Source organism: Falco punctatus (genome assembly GCF_963210335.1).
Source record: "Falco punctatus genome assembly, chromosome: 3".
Lineage (NCBI taxonomy): Eukaryota > Metazoa > Chordata > Aves > Falconiformes > Falconidae > Falco > Falco punctatus.
Window position 1 is genome coordinate 112,171,176 of NC_137582.1, and position 21,109 is coordinate 112,192,284.

The 21,109-nt window shown below is 44.6% G+C and overlaps 2 protein-coding genes and 1 long non-coding RNA gene across 16 annotated transcripts in view; 2 read left to right on the forward strand and 1 right to left on the reverse strand.

Annotated features, from left to right (window-relative positions):
- The window catches only part of UBIAD1 (UbiA prenyltransferase domain containing 1), a 38,676-nt gene extending 27,946 nt beyond the window's left edge, over positions 1–10,730 (reverse strand). For 5 of the 8 annotated variants that reach the window (XM_080380946.1, XM_080380948.1, XM_080380949.1 and 2 more), the window contains exons 1-3: positions 10,539–10,668; positions 9,687–10,247; positions 8,684–8,772 (exon numbers count right to left, since the gene is read on the reverse strand). In XM_080380946.1, the coding sequence (XP_080237072.1) occupies positions 8,684–8,772; positions 9,687–10,209 (612 nt within the window). In that variant the 5' untranslated portion in view covers positions 10,210–10,247; positions 10,539–10,668. The other 3 variants (XM_080380945.1, XM_080380944.1, XM_080380951.1) reach the window with 3 other exon arrangements.
- Positions 6–4,990, forward strand: LOC308061265. The gene is made up of 2 exons (XR_013927138.1): positions 6–85; positions 193–4,990. It is a non-coding gene; the product is annotated as an uncharacterized lncRNA (long non-coding RNA).
- Positions 10,731–10,789: 59 nt separating the features above from the next.
- MTOR (mechanistic target of rapamycin kinase) overlaps positions 10,790–21,109 on the forward strand; it is a gene marked incomplete at its 5' end in the record, with an annotated part of 67,193 nt that continues 56,873 nt past the window's right edge. For 2 of the 7 annotated variants that reach the window (XM_080380881.1, XM_080380883.1), the window contains 14 exons: positions 10,790–11,153; positions 12,346–12,509; positions 12,883–12,991; positions 13,755–13,817; positions 14,309–14,541; positions 14,905–15,105; positions 15,864–15,998; positions 16,460–16,735; positions 17,058–17,166; positions 17,993–18,179; positions 18,371–18,499; positions 19,299–19,543; positions 19,721–19,936; positions 20,598–20,803. In XM_080380881.1, coding sequence (XP_080237007.1) covers positions 10,790–11,153; positions 12,346–12,509; positions 12,883–12,991; positions 13,755–13,817; positions 14,309–14,541; positions 14,905–15,105; positions 15,864–15,998; positions 16,460–16,735; positions 17,058–17,166; positions 17,993–18,179; positions 18,371–18,499; positions 19,299–19,543; positions 19,721–19,936; positions 20,598–20,803 — 2,637 coding nt within the window. Of the gene's footprint in view, positions 11,154–11,186; positions 11,706–12,345; positions 12,510–12,882; positions 12,992–13,754; positions 13,818–14,308; positions 14,542–14,904; positions 15,106–15,863; positions 15,999–16,459; positions 16,736–17,057; positions 17,167–17,992; positions 18,180–18,370; positions 18,500–19,298; positions 19,544–19,720; positions 19,937–20,597; positions 20,804–21,109 lie in introns of those variants that run through there. The other 5 variants (XM_080380884.1, XM_080380885.1, XM_080380882.1 and 2 more) reach the window with 4 other exon arrangements.

Below are 21,109 nucleotides of genomic sequence, written 5' to 3' on the forward strand. Positions count from 1 at the left end.
CTGTGGATGAAGAAATACTATATAAAAATGTTAAAATTCCCTACATGTAAGATTTTTTTTTTCTCTAGAACACCTGAACTTCTGTGTATCCACATCTTATGCAAGGATACTGACAGAACCATGACAAAACCTGAAACAGTGTAGATTCAGCTCCCCCAGCTTATCCTTAGTCTCATATTTGAACAAGTTAAGATGCTGGGATCCAATGACCGTGAAATTTGGGGTATGGATTTTAGAATTCAGGCTATCACCACTGAAAGGACAGAGACAGGGAAGCTCTGTGTGCCACGCTGACCCACTATTGCTCACAGAACAGCAAATGATTCCCCACTGCCTTGTGAGCTAGTGGTGAAAAAGAATAAAAATCTTTTGGCACAAAGTAAGACAGGATTTCAGCTTCTGAAGTTCATGAATACATAACCATCCTCTCTGACTCCCTTCTTGATCTTTCCCCATAATCGTCCTCTATCCATCCATGTGCAAAATGGATCCACATCCATCGTTGTTCCACCTTTTCCTGGAAACCTTAACCCCAAAGGTTTGAAGAAGCACAGATGTTGCAGGTGACTCATGCAGAAAGGAACTTTATAGAAAACTTGCAGCATATCACTGGGGAGGAAGCTTTGTGTTTCTGGGTGGCTAATTAACTTCTGCTTAAGAACTGATTTAAGACGACTGACCAGATCAAAAATAGTATGGCACAGAACAAGATACACTTTAAGGTTTTATGGAGCTCTAGAACACAAAAAAAGCGCATATGAATCTCTAGCTTGTTATTATCAACCTTTCCTTTATTTATATTGACTGGAGCTAAGGTTTTTACAGTAGTAGAACCATCCCCCACAGGTTAAAATATGACTCAACTTTGGCATAGAGTGGCCTTATGCCATACAGAAAGTAATTTATAATCTATCTGAAGTTATTTCATCACCCCTTGGGACGACGGATAACAAGACTGGGAAGATGGTTTATTAGATCCCCTTTCCATTAGGTCACAGTCTGAGAAATTATTTCCCGCAGTGTGATGATGTTTCACAGCCTTATTTGCAAACACTGCATGAGATGTAAATTGCCTGAATTTGCCCTTTATATGGAACAGGCATTCGGTTTATTCTCTTACCACTAGTAAGTCAGCTGATTCACAGAGCAGGCCTTGTTTTTTGGCTTACTGGGACACCTAAAAACATGCATCATCTTTATTCTTTGTGCTAAATCAGTGACAAGGCACTATTTCCCACACAAATTTAACCACTGCCTAAAAGAAATTTTCATTCTACCCTAGAAAGAGGAAAGACAACTTCAGCCTTTATTAAAATGGCTGGGCTATTCAGCATTTCCAAATTGGCCACTGATCTAGCACTAGAACAAAGAGCAGATGCCAGGATCTCCCACCTCAATTAGCAACTAAAGTCACTGTCAGACCAGCAGAGCTGGCCAGTACTAGTCCAGCCTAGGACAAGACATCTGAAAGGTGCCAGCCAAGAGGTAGACTGTAGGAGGCAGACTCTAACCTCTTCTGTTGCTGAGCTCTTATCACTTTCAAGCTCTTAGAGCTGCATACCAGATCCTGTGTTTTAGCAAGGTTCTCACTGCATTCCTTGTTCTCTGATAAACGGCCTATGTGACACATCTCTCAGCCAGCACGTTCATCTTGATTCATTATTGACAGAGCCATCTGATTAATGAGCAGATTCTCCTCCTTGTTGTTTTCATGAGAAAGCAGCACAATGGTGCCATAGATTTTTAATTCTTCAAACCACTCTGGCCTTGGCAGCCTGATGAGAAGTCAGCAGAGGACAGTAAGGGGTTATAGTTTTGTTTGGATTTGTTCTGTTTTCAAAAAACATTTGGGTCTTTCAGTGCAGAGGTTGTGAACTTCTCTCTCAAGACAGTGCATGCATGAATTCTGGCCAGATGCCCAAGCATAGGTTTCCTTCCAAGGGAACAGATACACTGGGTTGGTAACCCACTGTGCTGGCGTATCAGTGAGACTTGAATGTTGAAGCATATCACAGTCTCAGCTGACCCCAAAGGAATGCTGAACTATGTCCTTCCAAGTACTTCTCATTCAGACAAATCCATGTGGCCACTGAAACGTCTAGATTAGAACATGGGCTTTCCTGTGATCTAACTGTACAGAAAGGATTAGCACTGACAGTATTAAGAGTTATCATCAGAAAAAGGTGCAAATGAAAACTCAACAAATATGTTAATTTTGGGTCTTACTCTGAGTTACACAGAAGAGCAAAAACCTTATTTCAGACAATAAAGCATGTACGTTATCCTTCCAGTGCTGGGCTGTTTCCTTTAGACATACAGCTGCAATAAGCCAGTTGTGCTGGGTTTTATTAAAACTTATGAATTTTTTAGCAGTGTGAGGAGCTATAGATTTTTAGCTTGGTTAGATATTTAGTTCTGGCTTTTTAAAGCTAAAATGAAAAATAGCTTTAAAAAGCCAGAGCAGCATTTCATTCCTTAGATATATAATTCAGCAGGTGCAAAACTCCACATAAAAAAGCAATCAAAGGTGATTTAAATAATGTACCAGTGACCTAAAAACCAAACCAATATGTGAGGGGAAAGGCCTACTTATTAAGGTACCAGACTGGTACATACATGACCTTAATGAAGCAGCAGTGACTCAGTCTACTCACCCAAGAAATAGGAAGAATATAGTTCAAGCTCCTAAAAACACTATAAAAGTAAAACACTATAAAAGATTTTCCAACAGTGATTCAAGATGTGTTAAAAGCAACTGACTGAACAGAAGTACATCTCAGAAAGTGCACAGACACTGCATTTTTTTTCACCACAAGTATGCTATCCATGGTGCACAGCTTGCCCACACTCTTTGGAAGCTCAGCCCTCAGCATCCAACCAGAACAGGCTTGCTAAACCATCAGCAAAGGTTTTATAAATGTAAGACTGATCTGACTGGCTTCCTTCAAATGCCTGTTTCTGCCACTGCCTACCTGGGCCAGAAGCATTTGTCCAGACATAATCTGCACATGAGAAATTCATCTGCAGCCATTTACCTTCCAAGTTCCCTTAAACCACAGGAGACCCAACTAAAAAAACTTGCAAACACAGCTAACGTGAATTCCTATAGAGACAAAAAATGAGGTGGTTTTAAGCACATATTTGGGAAGCCTCCTTTCTCCATTGTCCTCAGATTTTTGATCCCCTAGCTGCAGAAGGGAAAAACACTCCAGAAATCTAGCTGTTGTGGCTGTAAAAAAAAATCCTCCCAAATAAGAAGGCTGTGCTGACCAGTGCAGTGACCTGAGCCTGCGAAACCCCTAAAACCATAAATGCAGGAGAGACACCCCTCCTTCCTCCTCCTCTAACAGTACAGTCTGCTGCATAAAACGTTTTTGCCGGTCAATAAAAAGCGGACCTAGGATTCTGCATCAACCTCACAAAACAGCAGAGGAGCAGCAAGCAATCTGTTCCACCACTTCGCTCACAAAGAATCAGTTTTATTTAGACTGAAGAACAAGGTCAGAAGTATCAGGACAATCCTAGTGCTCTGCAGCGAGCTGGCAGCCTAGGGCACAGGTACCACGACCTCTCAGCCTAGGGCACAGGTACCACAGGGTGCTGCAGCAGCCACGGAAGAGCAATGCTGCCATCTGCGGACGATTAGAATTACAGCCTTCATCTAGAGGGTACTGGATGAAAAGCTGTTCATTGTTGCACGAATTTCAAATCTCTCAATATTGTGTATTAGGGGTCCAGTTTCTTTAAAATACGTTTAAGTTGACTACTGTCTGCTACCAGGGCAAAACATTAGAGTGTGTTTTAAGAGCAAGTGCAGAACGATTACAATAGTAACAGAACACCCAATGTGCTGTCTTGCTAAAGGATACTCAGCAGACTGGTTTCTACAGATTCAGAAAAAGAGCTTTATCAAATTTCTTTGGGAAGGATTCTTGAGTTCAGCCCGTGTGTATCTAGATGCCACACTATTCTGCATTTTATTCTCTAAAAATGCTATGACCTTGGGGCCCACTCTGTACCACAGAAAAGCTGAAAAGTATTTCCCTGGCCTAGCTGTCTCACAATCATAGAACCTGCAAACCCAAAGAGGAAATCAGTTCAAAGCAGGCAATGATAGGACGAGTGTTGCAGGTAAAACATTAGCTCCACAATGGTTTATAGTCATTAAACTTCACTGCAAGAACTGTCATTCTCTCCTACTCAGGTGGATTTTAAACCAGAAGCAAAACCTGAAATCATCATGTTTCATAAATCCCTCACACATCAAGTCTTCTGCTATCTGTTTTCAGCTATGATAATATATATATATATTATATATGATATATATAAAATAGAGGTGGCAGAGCCAAGAGGTCGCTCTGGACTGTTCAAACCACTTTAACCACATATGAAAAAAAAGAGAGCCAGAAAGCATGTAAGACAAATAAGACTTCTTAAGTCTCCTTAAGCTAATTGCATGTGCATTTTTATAGTAGACTGCACCAGCAGCTAAGACAGAAAAACTTAAAACCATTCTTTAGGCTCATTTATGACACATATAAGGGAGGCATTATGCCCTCACAGCCCAATGAAACAAAATCATTACAAGTCAGGAGCAGAGATCATGGCACTGGAAGAACAGCAGACCACACAGGTGAGGATGAAGTCCATCTTTATTAAGAAGATTGAAAGTTCAGCTGAAACCTCCTTGCAAATGCTGAACAGTACATGGCACAGAAAACTACAAAGAAAATTCCGCTCTGATGAAAACACTGGAACTACTCTGAAGTCTGCCATTAGTAGGAGATGATCACTGAACTTTTTACCTGATGATATGGAAAGACAGGACTATGTGATTCATAAAAGGACACTTACACAGAAAAAAAATAATACGATCTTTCATGCACTTATACTATAAACACAGCAAAGGCCCTCTTTCTTCCAGAAGGATGCTTTAATACATGTGCAAAAATACAACTGGAGTGATATGAAATAATCAAACACGGCATAATTATCAGAATGACATTCAGACACTTTATTAGATAAGGCGGCCAGGAGGTGCTTTAGGACACATTAACAGATGGGCTACAGATCTGTTAATCTACCAGCATAGACTCATCACATCGCAACAAGCTCACCAAGACAGACCTGAAAGGAGTCTAGAAAGTTTATATGCAAGGAACGTAGCATTGGGACATGGAGGAGAGGCATAGGGAAAGAAACCCAGCGTCCTTATCAAATAACAGACCAACAAAGGAACCTCTCTTACCACTCAATGTCTATGTGGAGATTATTTTGGTCTACTTACATTGGTTAAGTCACCTGTTAGGTTAGTTCATACCTAAAATGTTTTCTAGTACTAACATGCTTTTGGGAAAGTACACAGAGATAAAGCACTTATTAATGTCAAAGCTCTTTATAACAATAATGTTGGCTCAGCATCCCTGTGAGGTAGGCAAAAATTAGCTGTTTTCTGAGACACAGAGAAGGTAACTTACTTCCTCAAAGCCATGATAAAGAATGTGTTATTATTAACATCCTTAAGAGCCTGGAATGATATTGTTTTTCACAGACAGGGAATTGAGGCAACTACCATCTGCTAGCAAGGAGTTACCGTACTTTCATCTCGTTCTTACTACTAAAATGCTTTGAATCCCCCTCACCTTGAAAAGTGTTCCACAAACATATACCTGTACTGGTAAGCTCTTCCTTCATGTCTGTAACAAAAAGCACGGGTCTTTCCCAGCAGTAAGCAGACACCAACACAGGGGGCTTTTCCCTGCTAGTAAAGGGTAGCCTAGATACAACTACAATCAGATACACTACTGATGATCACAGCCTGGATCTTTCCACCACTACAATTACAGTTAGCAAACATATGATACAAGTATTAGTTACTTGAAGGAATTTCACTTGAGTACTCTAGTTTATGTAGAAGGAATATAAAAAACGGTAACTATCCATTCTTTTAAACCGATAGCTATACAAAAACAAGCTATCATAAAATGAAGCACTTGGCTGCTACAAAAGGTAGCAACAAAGCTATGCTGGGATTAACCTAATAAACTCACATATCCCCAATTGCAAGGTTAATAGATTCACCAGCTAAGTCCATATCCCCAGAACAGCTTTTGCTTTGCCGAAAAGTGAAGTGGGTCTTGTAGCAAGACTCTTCTTTATTCTGTAAGGTCCATAAAGAAGTAACAGTAGATACTGTGTTGTGTGTGTATTGAAAACAGTTTCCAAAACCTTTTGGATAGCTCACTCCATCCAGCTGAGCTGAACTTTTGTATCTTCTCCTCATGTTTCTAACTTAAACAAGTATTTTACTGTAGAAAGCAGCACACAGTTGCTGAGGTCCATCTCTTCTTTTGTGCCTAGTCAGAGAGATCATTTGCCCAATTTTAATAAGATGAAACTGTGGCTCATAAGATATATCTGGAAAGAATCCTTCCCGTTGACTACAGTGCAGCTGTAAAGGAGGAAGCCAAGAGGCAGGTAACACTGGATAACACAAAGCCATAAAAAGTCACTTAAATAGCTATACCATGTAATCTTGCACCATCAACTCAGCTCTACTACTGCCAGTACAACCCACTATAGTACTCAGCACTTTCAGATGAACACCACAAGGGTATTAACTTACCTATGACAGATGCAGAGTAACACCTTGCTACTTTATTGCTAGTTTATTGCTCACATTTAAAAGCCCTTCATATAGTGGTTAGCACACTCCCACTTGATTCAAAAGCAAAGTTGTGCTTCAGGCACTAGCAGCTCTAGCTCAACACCTCTGTCAATTCCTCTGAAGCTTCCCACAGCTCCTGTGAACGAACTTTTCACCAAAACCCCACACACAGGAAACAAACACTTCTTTTTCAACCCAGAAGAGAATTCAGTTGCCACTGTGCAACATAGTATGGATCAAATTAATCTTTGCACTGGTTGCGTTTGGCATATTTTTCACACTGCTACACAATTGCTGAAACAATCAGTTCTCCAAATGTCTACGCGAGTATCAAGTGGCAAGATCTGCAGAAGAAAACAAAACCCCAGGGTAAGAGGGGGGGTGTGTGTGGGAAGAGGTGGAGAACTTTACAATATTTAAATCTGATTCAGTCACACAAACTCTGGACTCTATTAGCAAAAATCTTGTTAACAAAAATGCTTTCTTCCTGTTTCCAGTCTTAATTTTTATGCAGAGCCAATGTAATAATCCCCATTTCTTTTTTTCTAATTCTGTACCTTTCTGCTTTGCTCAACTGGGCTTCTTTTTGGGCTTTCTATGATAAGACATTCGACTCCAATACTCTGAGTGGCTAAATAACCAAAGAATGACAATTGAAAAAAGACTGATTTTTTTTAAACTAAGAATTTGTTCTTCCACTCATGTATCCATTAATCCATGCCAGAGAAATCTGGCACCCTGTCTATTGCCTCCCCCTTAATTCCAAGACTGTCATTCAGAAAATAAATCCTAAGCAAATGCAAAAATGGAAACCACTTGTTTTCCTATGCACTGAGGGCTTTTCAGTTGCATAATTTGCATTTACAGCTTCAGCTTTCGTAGCAGAATATAAATGTACTGGGTTTGGCTTAAAGTTTGTACAGTGGGCTATTCATGCTGCATTTTAGCACCAACATCCCACAGAGATACATAACTTTGAAATTTCTAGACTATAAAGACCAAGCAGAAGCAACCGTTAATGAATTAGTATCTGATGCATTTCAGGGGGCTTGGAAATGAAAGCTCAAAATTTGTTTAGGCAAAAAAAACACAACAAAGATTAAACCATACAACAGATGAACTATGCTCACAAGGGAGTGAAGTAATAGCACCTACGTTGCTGTGATGCGAAACATTTGGCAGTGTTTTCTGTTTACCACACAGGAGCCACTGGACTCCCTGACCATGGCAAGAAAAGGAGTTGTAAGAGCAATCAGTCACCGCACTTGTGAAGGGAACAGTTTGTGTTTGAGGCTCAATCTCACTTTCATTGAGTTGACAGTGAAAGAATTCAGTGGCAGAAGGATTAGGTTTTTCAAACACTTCCTTGTCCTCACATTTCCTTGCTTCCTTGAAGCAAAGCTGCACAATTCACTCCTTCTGAAGAACTGACAAATCACTTTTGAGTGGTCTGTCGTACAAGTTAACCAAGACCAGAAATTATCAAACTCATAGATAACCAACTGCTCAAGACAGTCTCTCCATTCTTCCCACTGTCCATAATGGGTCACATACACACATCACCCACAGTTAATCAGCATTAATACCGAATTGTGGAGCCTGACTCTACAGCTCTTGTTACAGTTTGGGCAGAGCACCGGCTGGTGCTAGTGTAATACCACAAACATAGAAAAGCCCCAAGAGGAGATTGAGTTTGGCTGTCCGCTGAGGAATTTTGTTGAAGCTCTGACTCCGAAACTGCCTTTCCAGTGAAAATGCCATTGGGATGGTGAGTAGTGGCAACGCCATGCTGATGGTATAACGTGTGGCCAGCACACAGAAAATCAAATAGGGCAAGAAGAGCAGCACGGTGTAGAGAATATAGGAGAACGCAGGGCCAATGAGGATGGCCAAGGTGACAATACCCGCCTGCTGGTCAGACTCCATGTCTCGCGTGTTGTTGCTGTGCAGGATGGCCTCAGTACTGAGAGCTAGTGGGATAGCGTAGAGCAGTGGCGAGACAGACAGATAACCAACCTGCACAGCATGGGCAAACATGACAGCCAGGGGCCCAAAGGTGATCAGGATCACCACGTCTCCAAGTGCAACATATTTAAATCCAATTCCTGTGGCAAGACACAAGAATAAAATGAAGTATCGTGAAAAACTCAAATGACAGAAGAGAATGGATAATATAACAGAGCAGCCCTTCCCATAGAAATATTGTAAAACGACCAACACACACGTAGCTATGGCCAAAAAGCATTTTATCTCTTTTTTCCCAATGATAATAAAGGAAACACATCTTCTGAATTTCTCCAGTTGAACAATGTAACAAAAACTAAGGGCTAGGTTCTAACACCCATCTTCACATCCAGAAGTACCTATTTCTGCTGAAACCTATAGAAAAAAGGTACTCCTTAGCGTGATCAGGCATGCTAGAACCTGATCCTGAAGAAATATATGCAATGCTCAGAACAAAATGCAAAACCGACAAGATTCTTTCAAATAAACTAACATAACTATTCGAAAGTTTGACAGTCTGGAAGTGACTGTTTTTCTTTTCTTAATAATTATGTCTGAATCTACCCAACACAGGAAAATACTAAAAAGATACTCCTCTTATTAAGAATGCAAACTGTTCTACATTCACAATGAAGCCCCATCTAGAGAATAACAACAAAACATTGCAAAACAAACTAATAGATTCCACTGCTATACTGCTGAGGGATACAAGAGTCACATCACAAGAAGTTTCAGCAAGAGTTCTGATGAGCATCTAAAGCCATATACATAAATAACAATGTCCCAACGCCACTTTCCAACTGACAAACTCAGTGTGCGCCTCTTCCCACATCTCACCACAATAATCAATGGCAAAGAATAGAAGTTTCTGTACCAGTACCCCAGGAAAAACCGCCAAATACCTTTACAGCGGTTAACTAGAGAGATCACTTGCGTCTTCTAGAAACCTTTGCTAAGTCAGCTAATCCTGTCGCATTTACATTCAGATTCACGGCAAACAGGATGCAGTGCTTACCTCCAGTATAAAGGAAGGAGCTGGAAAGTCCTCCAAAGTAAATCAGGGCCAGGTGCTCCAGCTTGAGGGTCGAGACAGCGTACAGCCCAGCTGCACAGATACAGCCCACAGTATAAAGGAGGACGCCAAACCGGACTACATCCTGAGGCTCCAAAATCTGGTCCACCAAAGTCCTGTCATCACTCTTCTTGTGATCGATGCCTTTGGAGAAGTCGTAGTAGGTGTTCACCAAGTTGCCGGCTCCGTGCACAGCCAGGACGGTCACAGCGCTTCCCACCAACAGCCCTGGGTCTAGCGCTCCCTCGGCTCGGTATGCCAGCGCGCTGCCGAGGGCCACGGGAGTGAGGGAGGCACTGAAACTCCACGGCCTGAGCGCCAGCACGTAGGCCGCGCACTTCTGCCTCCAGCTGCCGGGGGCGCCCCTCTCAGCGCCCGCCAGCGCGCAGCCACCGTCGTTCCTCTCGCTCCCCCGGGGGCTCTCAGCGCTAATGCTGATCTTCTGCACCAGGTCCCCCGGCCCCATGCTCTCCTCGCTGCCCCGTCTCACAGCAGCAGCAGCACCTGGAAGGGCGAGGGCCGCGCGTTAGGCCGCCGCCGCCATGGCCGCGCCTGAGGGGAGGCGCGCGCCGCCCTCTCCCGCCCACCGCGCGCGCCCGTCTGCCTCACCCGCCAGCGCGCCAACCCCCGGCCCGCCGCGCGCGCCCGCCCCGCCCCGCCGCGCGCGCCCGGCCCGCCCGCCTCACCTGCCAGCGTACCAAACGCCGGCCCGCCGCGCCTGCGGCCCCGCCCGCCGCCGCCACCCCACCTCGGCGCCCCCGCTGCCCCGCGGCCGCCCCAGCGCGTTCCGCTCACCGGAGCGGAACGCCAGCGCCTCCCGCCGTAAACATCAAACGGCCCACGTCGTCACGTACGGCTGCGAAGGGTTAGTCTGAAGGGCGCACGCACACGTACGCAGCCATTGCGGCGCCAGAACGCCCCTACAACTGGACACGGCCTCGCCTTCCGCCCGGCCTGTCACGGACAGCCGGACGCATTTCAGCACCGCACATCGGGCGCGGCGCAGCACCCCACTGCACCGCGCTGCGCACAGAGCGCATGCGCACATGGCGCACGGGCTTTGCGGGAGGGCGGAAGTCAGCCGGCGACTGGAAGGTGGACCTAGCGCTCAATTTGCGCCAATCGAGCACGTCCAGCATTTCCATTGGTCAGCTGTACCGCCACTCACTCCCGGCTGGCTGGACGATTGGCCGAGAGGCGACAGCTTCTCCTTGCGGTGCCTTGGGAGAAGGGGCGGAGCTGCGCGCGCTCCTTCCCTTTTGCTCTTTTTCTACTGCTCAGAGGCGGTGCCCATCAAAGCCCTTCTGGGAGGCTATTGGCCAGCGGCGGCTCGCCGGTCCGGCAGGCGCGGTGGGAGGGGAGGGCGCGGGGCCCGGAGCGGGGGAGCCGGCGGCGGTCGGGGCGGAGGCGGTGAGTGCGGGTCCGGAGCCTCCCCTCAGCATCGCCTTCCCCTTCCCTCCTGCCGCAGCCCCGCTGCCGCGGCCCTCCCTGCGCGCTCCCGCCTCAGCGCCCGCCGGGTTGGCCCCTGTCAGCGGCACCGCCTCGGCCCTGTGCCGCCGCCGCCCCCCGCCCGCAGCGGCCTCCCCAGCGCCCCCCGCCCCCGCAGCGGTGCCGCCTCAGACCCCGCGCGCGCCCCAGCGGCGGTGCCCGCCCCGCCTCCCCCCTCCCGCACCCCGGCCCGCGGAGCGGCGGGCACCCCCCGGGCTCGGGCCTGCCAGCTCCCGCCCGCCGGCTGGCGCGTCCCCCGGCTGCCGGCGCGGTCGTGAGGGGAGCCCCGTGCAGGGTGCCGACGGCCGCGAGCTGCCCCTGGCTCCCGGCCGCGGGGGTCCCGGGACCGCCGCACGCTGTGGCCGCGGCGGAGCGCGGGGGGTGTCGGGGGAGGAAGGCGCTGAAGGTGGCTTGTGTCGCCGTGGGCCCTGCTGTCAAGCGCTCGGCTTGGGTTTATGTAACCTGGAAATCGGGGTAGGGGGCCAAGCCTCTAAAATATTTTCCACATAAAGACAGACTCCCGAGAATGTTTGGTTACATGTTACGATAGTAAACATCCTGTTGCAATGATGGGTGTTGCTATAAGTAGACTTCCCGTCTCTAAATATCTGCTGGAGAATGTAGCGCTTGCCAGGCCCTGAGCGCGGAGTCTTCCTTGTGTTAGCGACGTGCTAGAATTTCTGTGCACAAACTTGGATGAAAGTGTTCAAGGAGGAGTCAGATATGATTATGATATAATCACGGGAATGATTGCGCTTACTTATTCTAGGATAATTGCAGACCCTGATCTGACCCTGCTATTTTTCAGCTATTGCACGACCCTTGATTTAGATTACCATGGGATTGGGCACCTGACCTACTGGAGCGTATTTTGGTATTTAAGGAACTAGAGAGCAAATAGGCTGGGGGTGGTGATGCAGTTTTATCACAGGGTTGTAAGGCCTAAGGAATATAGTTGTTACTTGTAATTTTTTATGCTCTACTGGCACAGCATCCTTGCCTGTGATAGGATGTGTGTTTTGGAAACAGGCAGCAGCGGCAGCATTAAGGAAGAAACTCAGAGATTTTAGTAGCTAAAAGCAGTAAAAAAAAATTAAAAAATGTCTCTCTGAAGAAGTTACAGGACTTGATGCCCCCGAGCCCCAACATTCCATCATCATGTCAGGCACCGTGTCCATTCTCCAACAATTTGCTAATGGCTTGAAGAGTCGCAGTGAAGAGACAAGGGCAAAAGCTGCCAAGGACCTGCAGCATTATGTCACCATGGAGCTCCGTGAAGTGAGTGCTGTAAATGAGATAATTTATCCTTGTTTATCACATGAGTGTAGGGCACAGGCTTGGTACATTGAGGATGGAGGTTTTTGGACTATGGAAGCTGGTCTTAGGAGGGGGGGCATAATAGTGATGTTACCTTTGCCCTAGCATGTATGAGAGGTGAGTGCGCTGGTGACACAGATGGGTGGTCAAGTGCTGGAAAAAATAAACTTGACACATCTAGGGCACAAATAAGAGATACTGTTTTGGGCTTGTAATGTATGGTTGACTTAATTTTTCTTTAAGTGACCTAAGAAGCATTGTCTTTATGGAGGCTCTGGGGGCAGAAAGGAGGGAAAGAATGCTGAAAGCTGATCTGAACTTTTTGCTTTTACAGATGAGTCAGGAAGAATCTACCAGGTTTTATGATCAGCTGAACCATCACATATTTGAGCTAGTCTCTAGCTCTGATGCAAATGAAAGGAAGGGTGGCATTCTGGCTATAGGTGAGTGAAAGTGCTTCATACCTCTGGTGAGTTTTCTCTTCACGCATCTATCTTTAGGGACAGATTTTCAGAAGGCATGAGCTTTTATAATTGGGGCCTTATGTCTGACTTCTCAGTATGCTGGGTGTGTGCTAGTTGCTGGGTTCTGAAAAATCTGTCTGTAACTGTCAACATGAGAGCTGCTGAGTGCTGAGAGTGACTGAAAACCTGATGCTTAATGGGCCCTAAGCTCTTCTGGGAGTCAAGCATCAAACGTGAGTGCTAAGCATGTGAAAAATCTGTTCTTGAGCTCAGCTGAGAACAGTTTGTGCTGTCCATCTGTATGTATCAGGGTGGGCTGACTTTCTCAACTCTCTTCTGTCTGAGGGAGATTGATTATTGTTATTTAAATTTACCTGGTTCAATAACCGAAGCTTCCATCCCTGGGAGGGGCTCATATAGCTTCTGTGTTGATTCTGATCAGCTGCTCCATCAGTTGCTCTGGTTGTGCTTTTGCTGTAACATGGCAGAGCTGCCTGCATCTTGACTCTTAGGGAAATCAGCTCATATAAATACTTTGCCTTCCAAGCGAGTAGGTTGTATTGTAGCAGTTACTTCTTTAAAAAACAGATAGGAGGTGCTTATGTTTTAGGCTCACAGACAAAATCATCCAATCCCAACCTGTTTAAAAACAGCGGAAGTCCCTTGAGCTAGAGAAATCTTTGTTGACAACATCTGATTTTAAGCTGACAGTATCACTTTAAAATTGTTTCTGTGAATTTAGTGCTGTTGAAAGGTGCCGGCTTGACAACCCTGGACAGTGATGGCCTCTTTATCTACAGAGCAGGTACAACCCAGGCACTGGCAGTGAAAGCTTCTGCCACACCACCACCTGCCAATGTGCTTCCACCCTGGCCAGGAGAGACCATCTCTAGGGCTGAGGGGGAGAGCAATTTTCTTGGTCCATTCAGTCTTTGACTTCTCTACTGAAGTGGACCAGCCATAGTAGTTGCATGTGGATGGATGCCTTTCTATTGGGAATGAGTCTGTGATCCCAGGGTGGATTTTTTTTTCCTCTCTCATTTTAAACTAAAAATGGGGAAAATCTGTGAAGCTGCTGGATGTGTTTTCCTGCCCACTTAACAAGTTCAGGCTTGAAAGAATGCTGGCCCTTTCCTATTGTTTGATTTATTTTTCTTTTCTGTGGATTTGCAGTTTAGGAGGCATTAACGGGAATCTAAGGAATGGATGGGGAATACTAACTCTCATCCAGGGTTTACCTACTGTGCCTCACTGACTCTTAGGGAAAATCTGCAGCATTGCTCTCTTTCTCTACAGCAAGTCTTATCGGTGTTGAAGGAGGTAATGCCACCCGTATTGGCAGGTTTGCCAACTACCTGAGGAATCTCTTGCCATCCAATGACCCTGTTGTAATGGAGATGGCCTCCAAGGCTATTGGACGGCTTGCAATGGCTGGTGACACCTTCACAGCTGAGTATGTGGAGTTTGAGGTGAAACGAGCTCTGGAATGGTTGGGAGCTGACAGGAATGAAGGTCGAAGACATGCAGCTGTAAGTGATTATTTTTTTTTTTTTGTCTTAACCAGTTTTGGAACAGGATTAGTTAAAAGGGGTAGGACATGTGCATAGAAAGCTGTGGAAAAGCTCTGGAATGGCTGCTAGTCCATGTCTGAGAATTGGTGATGATCGTATGGCAGATGCAGTGCTGCTTCATTGCTTCTACCTTAGCCCAGTGACTAAAGAAGGCTGAGACACCATTGTGCTAGGAACTGTAAAAGTATGGCGCTAGAAACAGCTCAGGCTCTCAAACTGTCTTGACAGTCTAAATAAGTGATACTATGGTCCAGAAGTTATGAGGTTTGTCTATGGGTGCTCATCCTCACAGATTTTTACTGTTTCTCTCCCCACTTCCAGGTTCTTGTCCTGCGCGAGCTGGCAATCAGTGTGCCCACCTTCTTCTTCCAACAAGTGCAGCCGTTCTTTGACAATATATTTGTGGCTGTGTGGGATCCCAAACAGGCCATCCGAGAGGGAGCTGTTTCTGCCTTAAGAGCTTGCCTTATCCTCACCACTCAACGGGAGCCAAAAGAGATGCAGAAGCCCCAGTGGTACAGAGTAAGAAATAACTTTGTTTTGAAGCAGCCTCTCATAATGCAACACAAATGATCTAGTGCCAGTTTTTAGAAGAGCTGTCTAAGCTAAGAACCTATGTCACCTTTGTCAGTATGTCTGATCGTCAGCACAAACCTGCCTCCCTTTTAAAGGGTTTAAAATATAATAGCCTACAACATGAGTAGTTCCTTTAGCCTGCTGTAAAAGTAAGCAAGACACTTAACTCAACCAAGAATCCATTGCTTTATCTGCAGCTCATCTTCAGCTGTTAAGCCTGACCTACTTTTATGGCCATGCAATCATCTATCTATTGTCATCTCTTACTAGCAGATGGTTTTATTATTGTAGGTAAAACATGAGTGAAAAAGGTAAAGATTCTTTTGTCTGAACCTCAGGTTTGCTGCCATTGTCACGTGAATTCAAGCTTCATAATATCAAATAAGGTTTGGAAAGTGCAGTCAACTGTTATGAACTTAGATTCCTCATAGTCAGATATGTGTTGCAGATATTGACTAAGTTTATGCCATGGCATGGTCAGCTTGCTGTTTGACTAGTGCTGTTGAAAATGCTTTGCAGAAGAGTCCAGAACTTCTGTGTGAATCTGAATTTTGTGTTGTTGTACTCTGTTATTACTCAGTTGTGGTTTGTGGCTACTCTTAGAAAATTACAGGACATCAGTAGCTCTTGACTGGCGGTACTACTTTATTTCCACAGGCTTTGTTTCTGCATAATCAATGAGATTTTTTTTCTTTTCCCTGAAGCATACATATGAGGAGGCTGAGAAGGGCTTTGATGAGACTCTGGCCAAAGAGAAAGGAATGAACCGTGATGACCGAATCCATGGTGCCTTACTGATCCTCAATGAGTTAGTGAGAATCAGCAGTATGGAGGGAGAGGTGAGCAAATGAACAAGATGGGGGTTATGGCTTTTGGTTGCCAAATTGTTGACAATGTGTAGCAACTTGGCAATCTGTGGAAATACCCTGTTGTGTTTGAAATGGGGTTGTTGGGCTGAAAAAACATCTGAACATGGAGTCAGAGCATTGATTGTTACAAATTGAAGTGTCAGAGAACAGCAACAACTTTGGGGTGAGTAGGTATTAAGCTGTGGTGGAAAGTGCTATTAACTGGGTTAATTACAATGAAAAAGAATAATATATGGAATGAGGACTCTGTTGCATATTAGATACCCAAATATTTTTGCTGACTTGTGCTTAGTTGATGTTTTAGAGCCATTTGGATATAAATTATACAGGTTGCTGCTCAGGAGATTTGGGCAGCACTGTTAGGAATCTCTTATTCAACTACTTTTTTCTTTTTTCTTTTTTTTTTAAACATGCTTTTCTACTTTGTCCAGCGCCTTAGAGAGGAGATGGAAGAGATCACTCAGCAGCAGCTTGTGCATGACAAGTACTGCAAAGACCTGATGGGCTTCAGTACCAAACCTCGCCACATCACTCCCTTCACTAGCTTCCAGTCTCTTCAGCCCTCTCAGTCAAATGCATTGGCTGGTCTTCTGGGGTATAGTGCTCACCAAGGAATCATGGGTTTTGCAACCTCACCTGTCCCAGCAAAGTCTACGTTGGTAGAAAGTCGATGCTGCAGGGATTTAATGGAAGAGAAGTTTGATCAAGTAAATGTTCATTCTTCACCTCGTATATTAACATTCACAACACCAGTTTTTATAGAGCAGTTGTTATCCATGACTTTACTTAGCAGGCAATACCTGCCTAGTATTGAATTGAGGCATCAAAATCCATTAATTGTATGTATCCCAGCTTTGTCACTGTCTGTCTCAAAGCAAGTGATTTACTTTCTTTGGAAGCAGTCTTAATTGTCTTTCTGATGGACTCTGAAGCCAAATGTCAGTGTAATGCCTTAAAGTATGCAGGTGATAAACATTTGTGCATTACTGCCAATGGCCATCCTTCAGAGCCCAATCTGTCTCCTTTCAGGTGTGTCAGTGGGTTCTCAAGTGCAGAACCAGCAAAAATTCTTTGATCCAGATGACGGTTCTCAATCTGCTACCACGCTTGGCGGCTTTCCGTCCTTCAGCATTCACAGGTGACAAGACAGATGGTTGGATGTTAGAAACGTTGCTGAAATTGGGCTGGAAGTTATCCAGCTCTCTTTGGTCCAGATGAGCTTGTGCACACAATGCAGCAGTACAAATGTGGTGCTTGTAAGATGAGCACATTCCTCTGTGGGAGGACAGTCTTTTTTTTAAATTTTTTTATTTTATAAGTGTGACTTAATGTTGCTCTGAAGAAGAAATAGGATTGAAAACTATTGTCTGAATTCAGTGATCAATACCACAAGAGATAGAACCTCCTTTTTGTTGTTTGACTTTCTCAGTATGTCAGACTTAGGGTTGAACTCTGCTCTCTTGCTCCCACTCAATGTATCCCAAGTATTATCAGCAGAGTTGTCTTCCTTTTTTTCTGTTAAATGGGCCAGGAAATACCAAGTGAAAATGAGAAATACCTGCCAGCTTTGAAGTAGTTCAATTGATTTATCAAGCAAGCTCAGGAGAGTATCAGAGCTGGAGGCAAGTCACCAAGCTGCTCTAAGTGGGTTGGAACAAACTTTGTGATGCTATTTCGAATTTCTAGTCAATCAGTATGTAAACAAGATACTTGGATCTTAATTGTGTATAAAAACTGCTGTGATGTTTTTTTTCCTCATACCTCTTGGTGAATATTTTTAAGAAGAAAGCTTTCTGGGCTTTGAAAATTTTATTATACGGTGACATGTGTTTGCCACTGCTCATGCCAGCAAATTTTATATGGCTGTCTGCTAGTTTTATACTTGTAAAGGTTTAGTTGGAAATGTGATGTAACTATAAACTTAAACAGGTTCCAATATCTGTATTGTTCTCTCTTGTGGGCAGCCGATCAGTATCTTCCAGACACCATGAACCATGTCCTCAGTTGTGTGAAGAAGGAGAAGGAGCGAACAGCAGCCTTTCAGGCCTTGGGTTTGCTTTCTGTGGCTGTGAGGTCTGAGTTTCAAGCTTACCTGCCAAAAGTCCTTGAAATCATAAAAGCAGCTCTTCCACCAAAGGACTTTGCCCACAAGTAAGTATGTGACAGCTAGAGGAAGAAACTGAAACACCTGTTGTTTGTATAATTTTTGCAATGTGGGATCAAATTACTGTATTAAAATCAGAGGTGTTTCTGTGAGACTGGTAACACAGAAGTGGGATGAGGAATGATGTTTGAAAAATAGCAGCTCCTCTTTAATTAACTTCTATGCGGTCCCTTTCCAGGAGGCAGAAGTCTGTGCAGGTTGATGCCACGGTCTTCACCTGCATTAGTATGCTGGCTCGAGCCATGGGACCCAGTATTCAGCAGGACATCAAAGAGCTTTTGGAACCTATGCTGGCTGTGGGCCTGAGGTAGGTACAAGGCCACGGGAGCATGTTTTTCTGTTAACCACTGGATGGCATTGTTTGCCATACAGAATGAGACCTTGAAAGTTTTCAGATTGAGAAGGAAGATTATTGCTTTTAAATGGCCTTTAAGAAGAATGATATATTTTAAGCATTAATGTGTCTTTATTTGCTTAAGAGCATTGGTCTCTGTGTAAAGAAATCTTTTTGTAGAACAACTGGTGAATTCAAAAGCAATCTCCTTTACTTTCTACTATTCAAACACATTTGGCAACAGCCTGCAAAAATTTAGAAAGCTTCTGAAGGCCAGCAGATTTCTGCCATATCAAATTGGCATGGAAGCAGAATTGAAGCACTGAATATTTGCTCTTGGCTTCTTTCACCTTTGGAGCTGACAGTTCTTATTGGAAATTTCCTAGATGATGAATCTGTTAGTATGGGGAGGGTATGGAGAAAGTATCCAGGTAGCACAAAGCCATTCAGACTAGATGAATCTTGCCTTCTGGAAGTGAATTTAGTTGTCTTTGTGTCTAAAAAGCTTAGATTTGTAACAGTACTCCAGCAATATTGCCTAATGTAGCAATGTGTGCCGCAGTCCCAGCAGTTTGCTCACGAACTTCATATATGAAGGTCATCTCATATTGCCTGAGTTCACACAAGGACCCGTGTGATCTGCTGGAAGGTGTTGCTGTGATGTGTGAATGCCCACAATTATCCTCTGATGGGCAAAGGCATAAACAAAAAGGTGAAATAGGCACTTCATATTATTTCTGTTCTAATCTATGTGCCTGCTTCTTGCCCTCAGCCCTGCTCTAACAGCTGTGCTGTATGACTTGAGTCGTCAGATCCCACAGCTAAAGAAGGATATCCAGGATGGGCTGCTGAAAATGCTCTCCCTTGTTCTAATGCACAAGCCTCTGCGACATCCAGGCATGCCAAAGGGCCTTGCCCACCAGCTTGCCTCCCCTAGTCTCACCAACATCCCAGAGGCCAGTGATGTGGGTAGCATCACCCTTGCCCTTCGTACACTGGGTAGCTTTGAGTTTGAAGGTAAGGTGAAATAACAAAGCAGGGGACCAAGGGGTTTGGGATGTAAATGCTAGTGTGTTGGAGTAGAGTGGAAGTAGCAGGAACACTCTGAGAGCACTTTCTTTAACTCCTATTCCCTGGTAAGACCAGTAATTGAGGTGTAAACCCATATTAAATTCCCCATCTTCTTCTTTCTAGGCCACTCTCTGACTCAATTTGTTCGGCACTGTGCAGACCACTTTCTGAACAGCGAGCACAAGGAGATCCGGATGGAAGCAGCCCGTACTTGCTCTCGCTTGCTCACACCTTCCATCCACTTGATCAGTGGTCATGCCCATGTGGTCAGTCAGACAGCAGTGCAGGTTGTGGCTGATGTTCTGAGCAAACTGCTTGTGGTTGGAATAACTGACCCAGGTTAGTGTGGGGTTCCAAGAAAAGGGTTCCCCTACCACATGTTAATTTTAGCACCTGAGCAGGTGACAATATTAAGGTTGTGGTAGAATTTGAACATATTTGCCCCTAACGTAAGCTGTCATTCTTTATAAATTTAAAATGTCTCCCAGTTTCTCTTCTCAGAACTTGATTTTTGAGGTATTAATAGAACACTAGTGCAAAATGCTCAAACTGTGCCCTGGGTAGTCCTTTGAACTAGGCAGAGCCCTGGGACATCTTTTGCTGTTATTCTGTGTCATGGCCTTCAACTTTGTAGTTTGGGAAGGGGCTGGTACCTTCTGTTGAATCTTCCTACTTGATAATTTTTTCATTCTTTCAGTTGCAATATGGTAACCTGAGATGAGTTCGTTTTCTGTACACTGCCTCGAAATGTGCTACTTGTACAGATGCAAGAGGCTGACATTTTACTGACCTGGTTATTGGGGCAGTGCTGAGCAGCACTGCATTTCTTGGGCAGGCCTACTGCATTTCTCATGTGTAGAATGCTGATGTAGTGTCTTATGCTGGGGAAGCTCTCAGCATTTCCCTGAGGTGAAGAATTTTTGAGGTTGGCCTGTGGATAAGGGTAATAATAAGAACAGGATTTTACTGCATTTAAAGAGAAACAAATGTGTTCTTGCAGACCCTGATATACGGTTCTGTGTGTTGGCTTCTCTGGATGAGCGATTTGATGCTCACCTTGCCCAGGCGGAAAATTTGCAAGCTCTTTTCGTAGCCCTGAATGATCAAGTGTTTGAAATCCGAGAGCTGGCCATTTGTACTGTGGGTCGCCTGAGCAGCATGAATCCTGCTTTTGTCATGCCTTTCCTGCGCAAGATGTTAATCCAGGTAATGAAGAAGGATGCCTGCAGTGAAAGTGGGATAGTTGGTACTGAGACTAAGATGGTGTTAAAGAACCGGGCTATCTAGCTGTAGTGAGTGTGTGGGAGAGTAGGGGAATATCTCCCTTTTGAAAAATATTTATGACCCAGCTTAGTAGGTTTCAGTAACTTTCTATCTTTTTAGTGATAGCATTTTGGACTGAAGCTCTAAGGATGTATTAGAAAGGAAATAAGATATCAGTCATTATTTCACCCCACATTCGTCATGCTGGAGTGCTTTGCATCTGTATTGAGAAAGAACATTCTGTGCTTC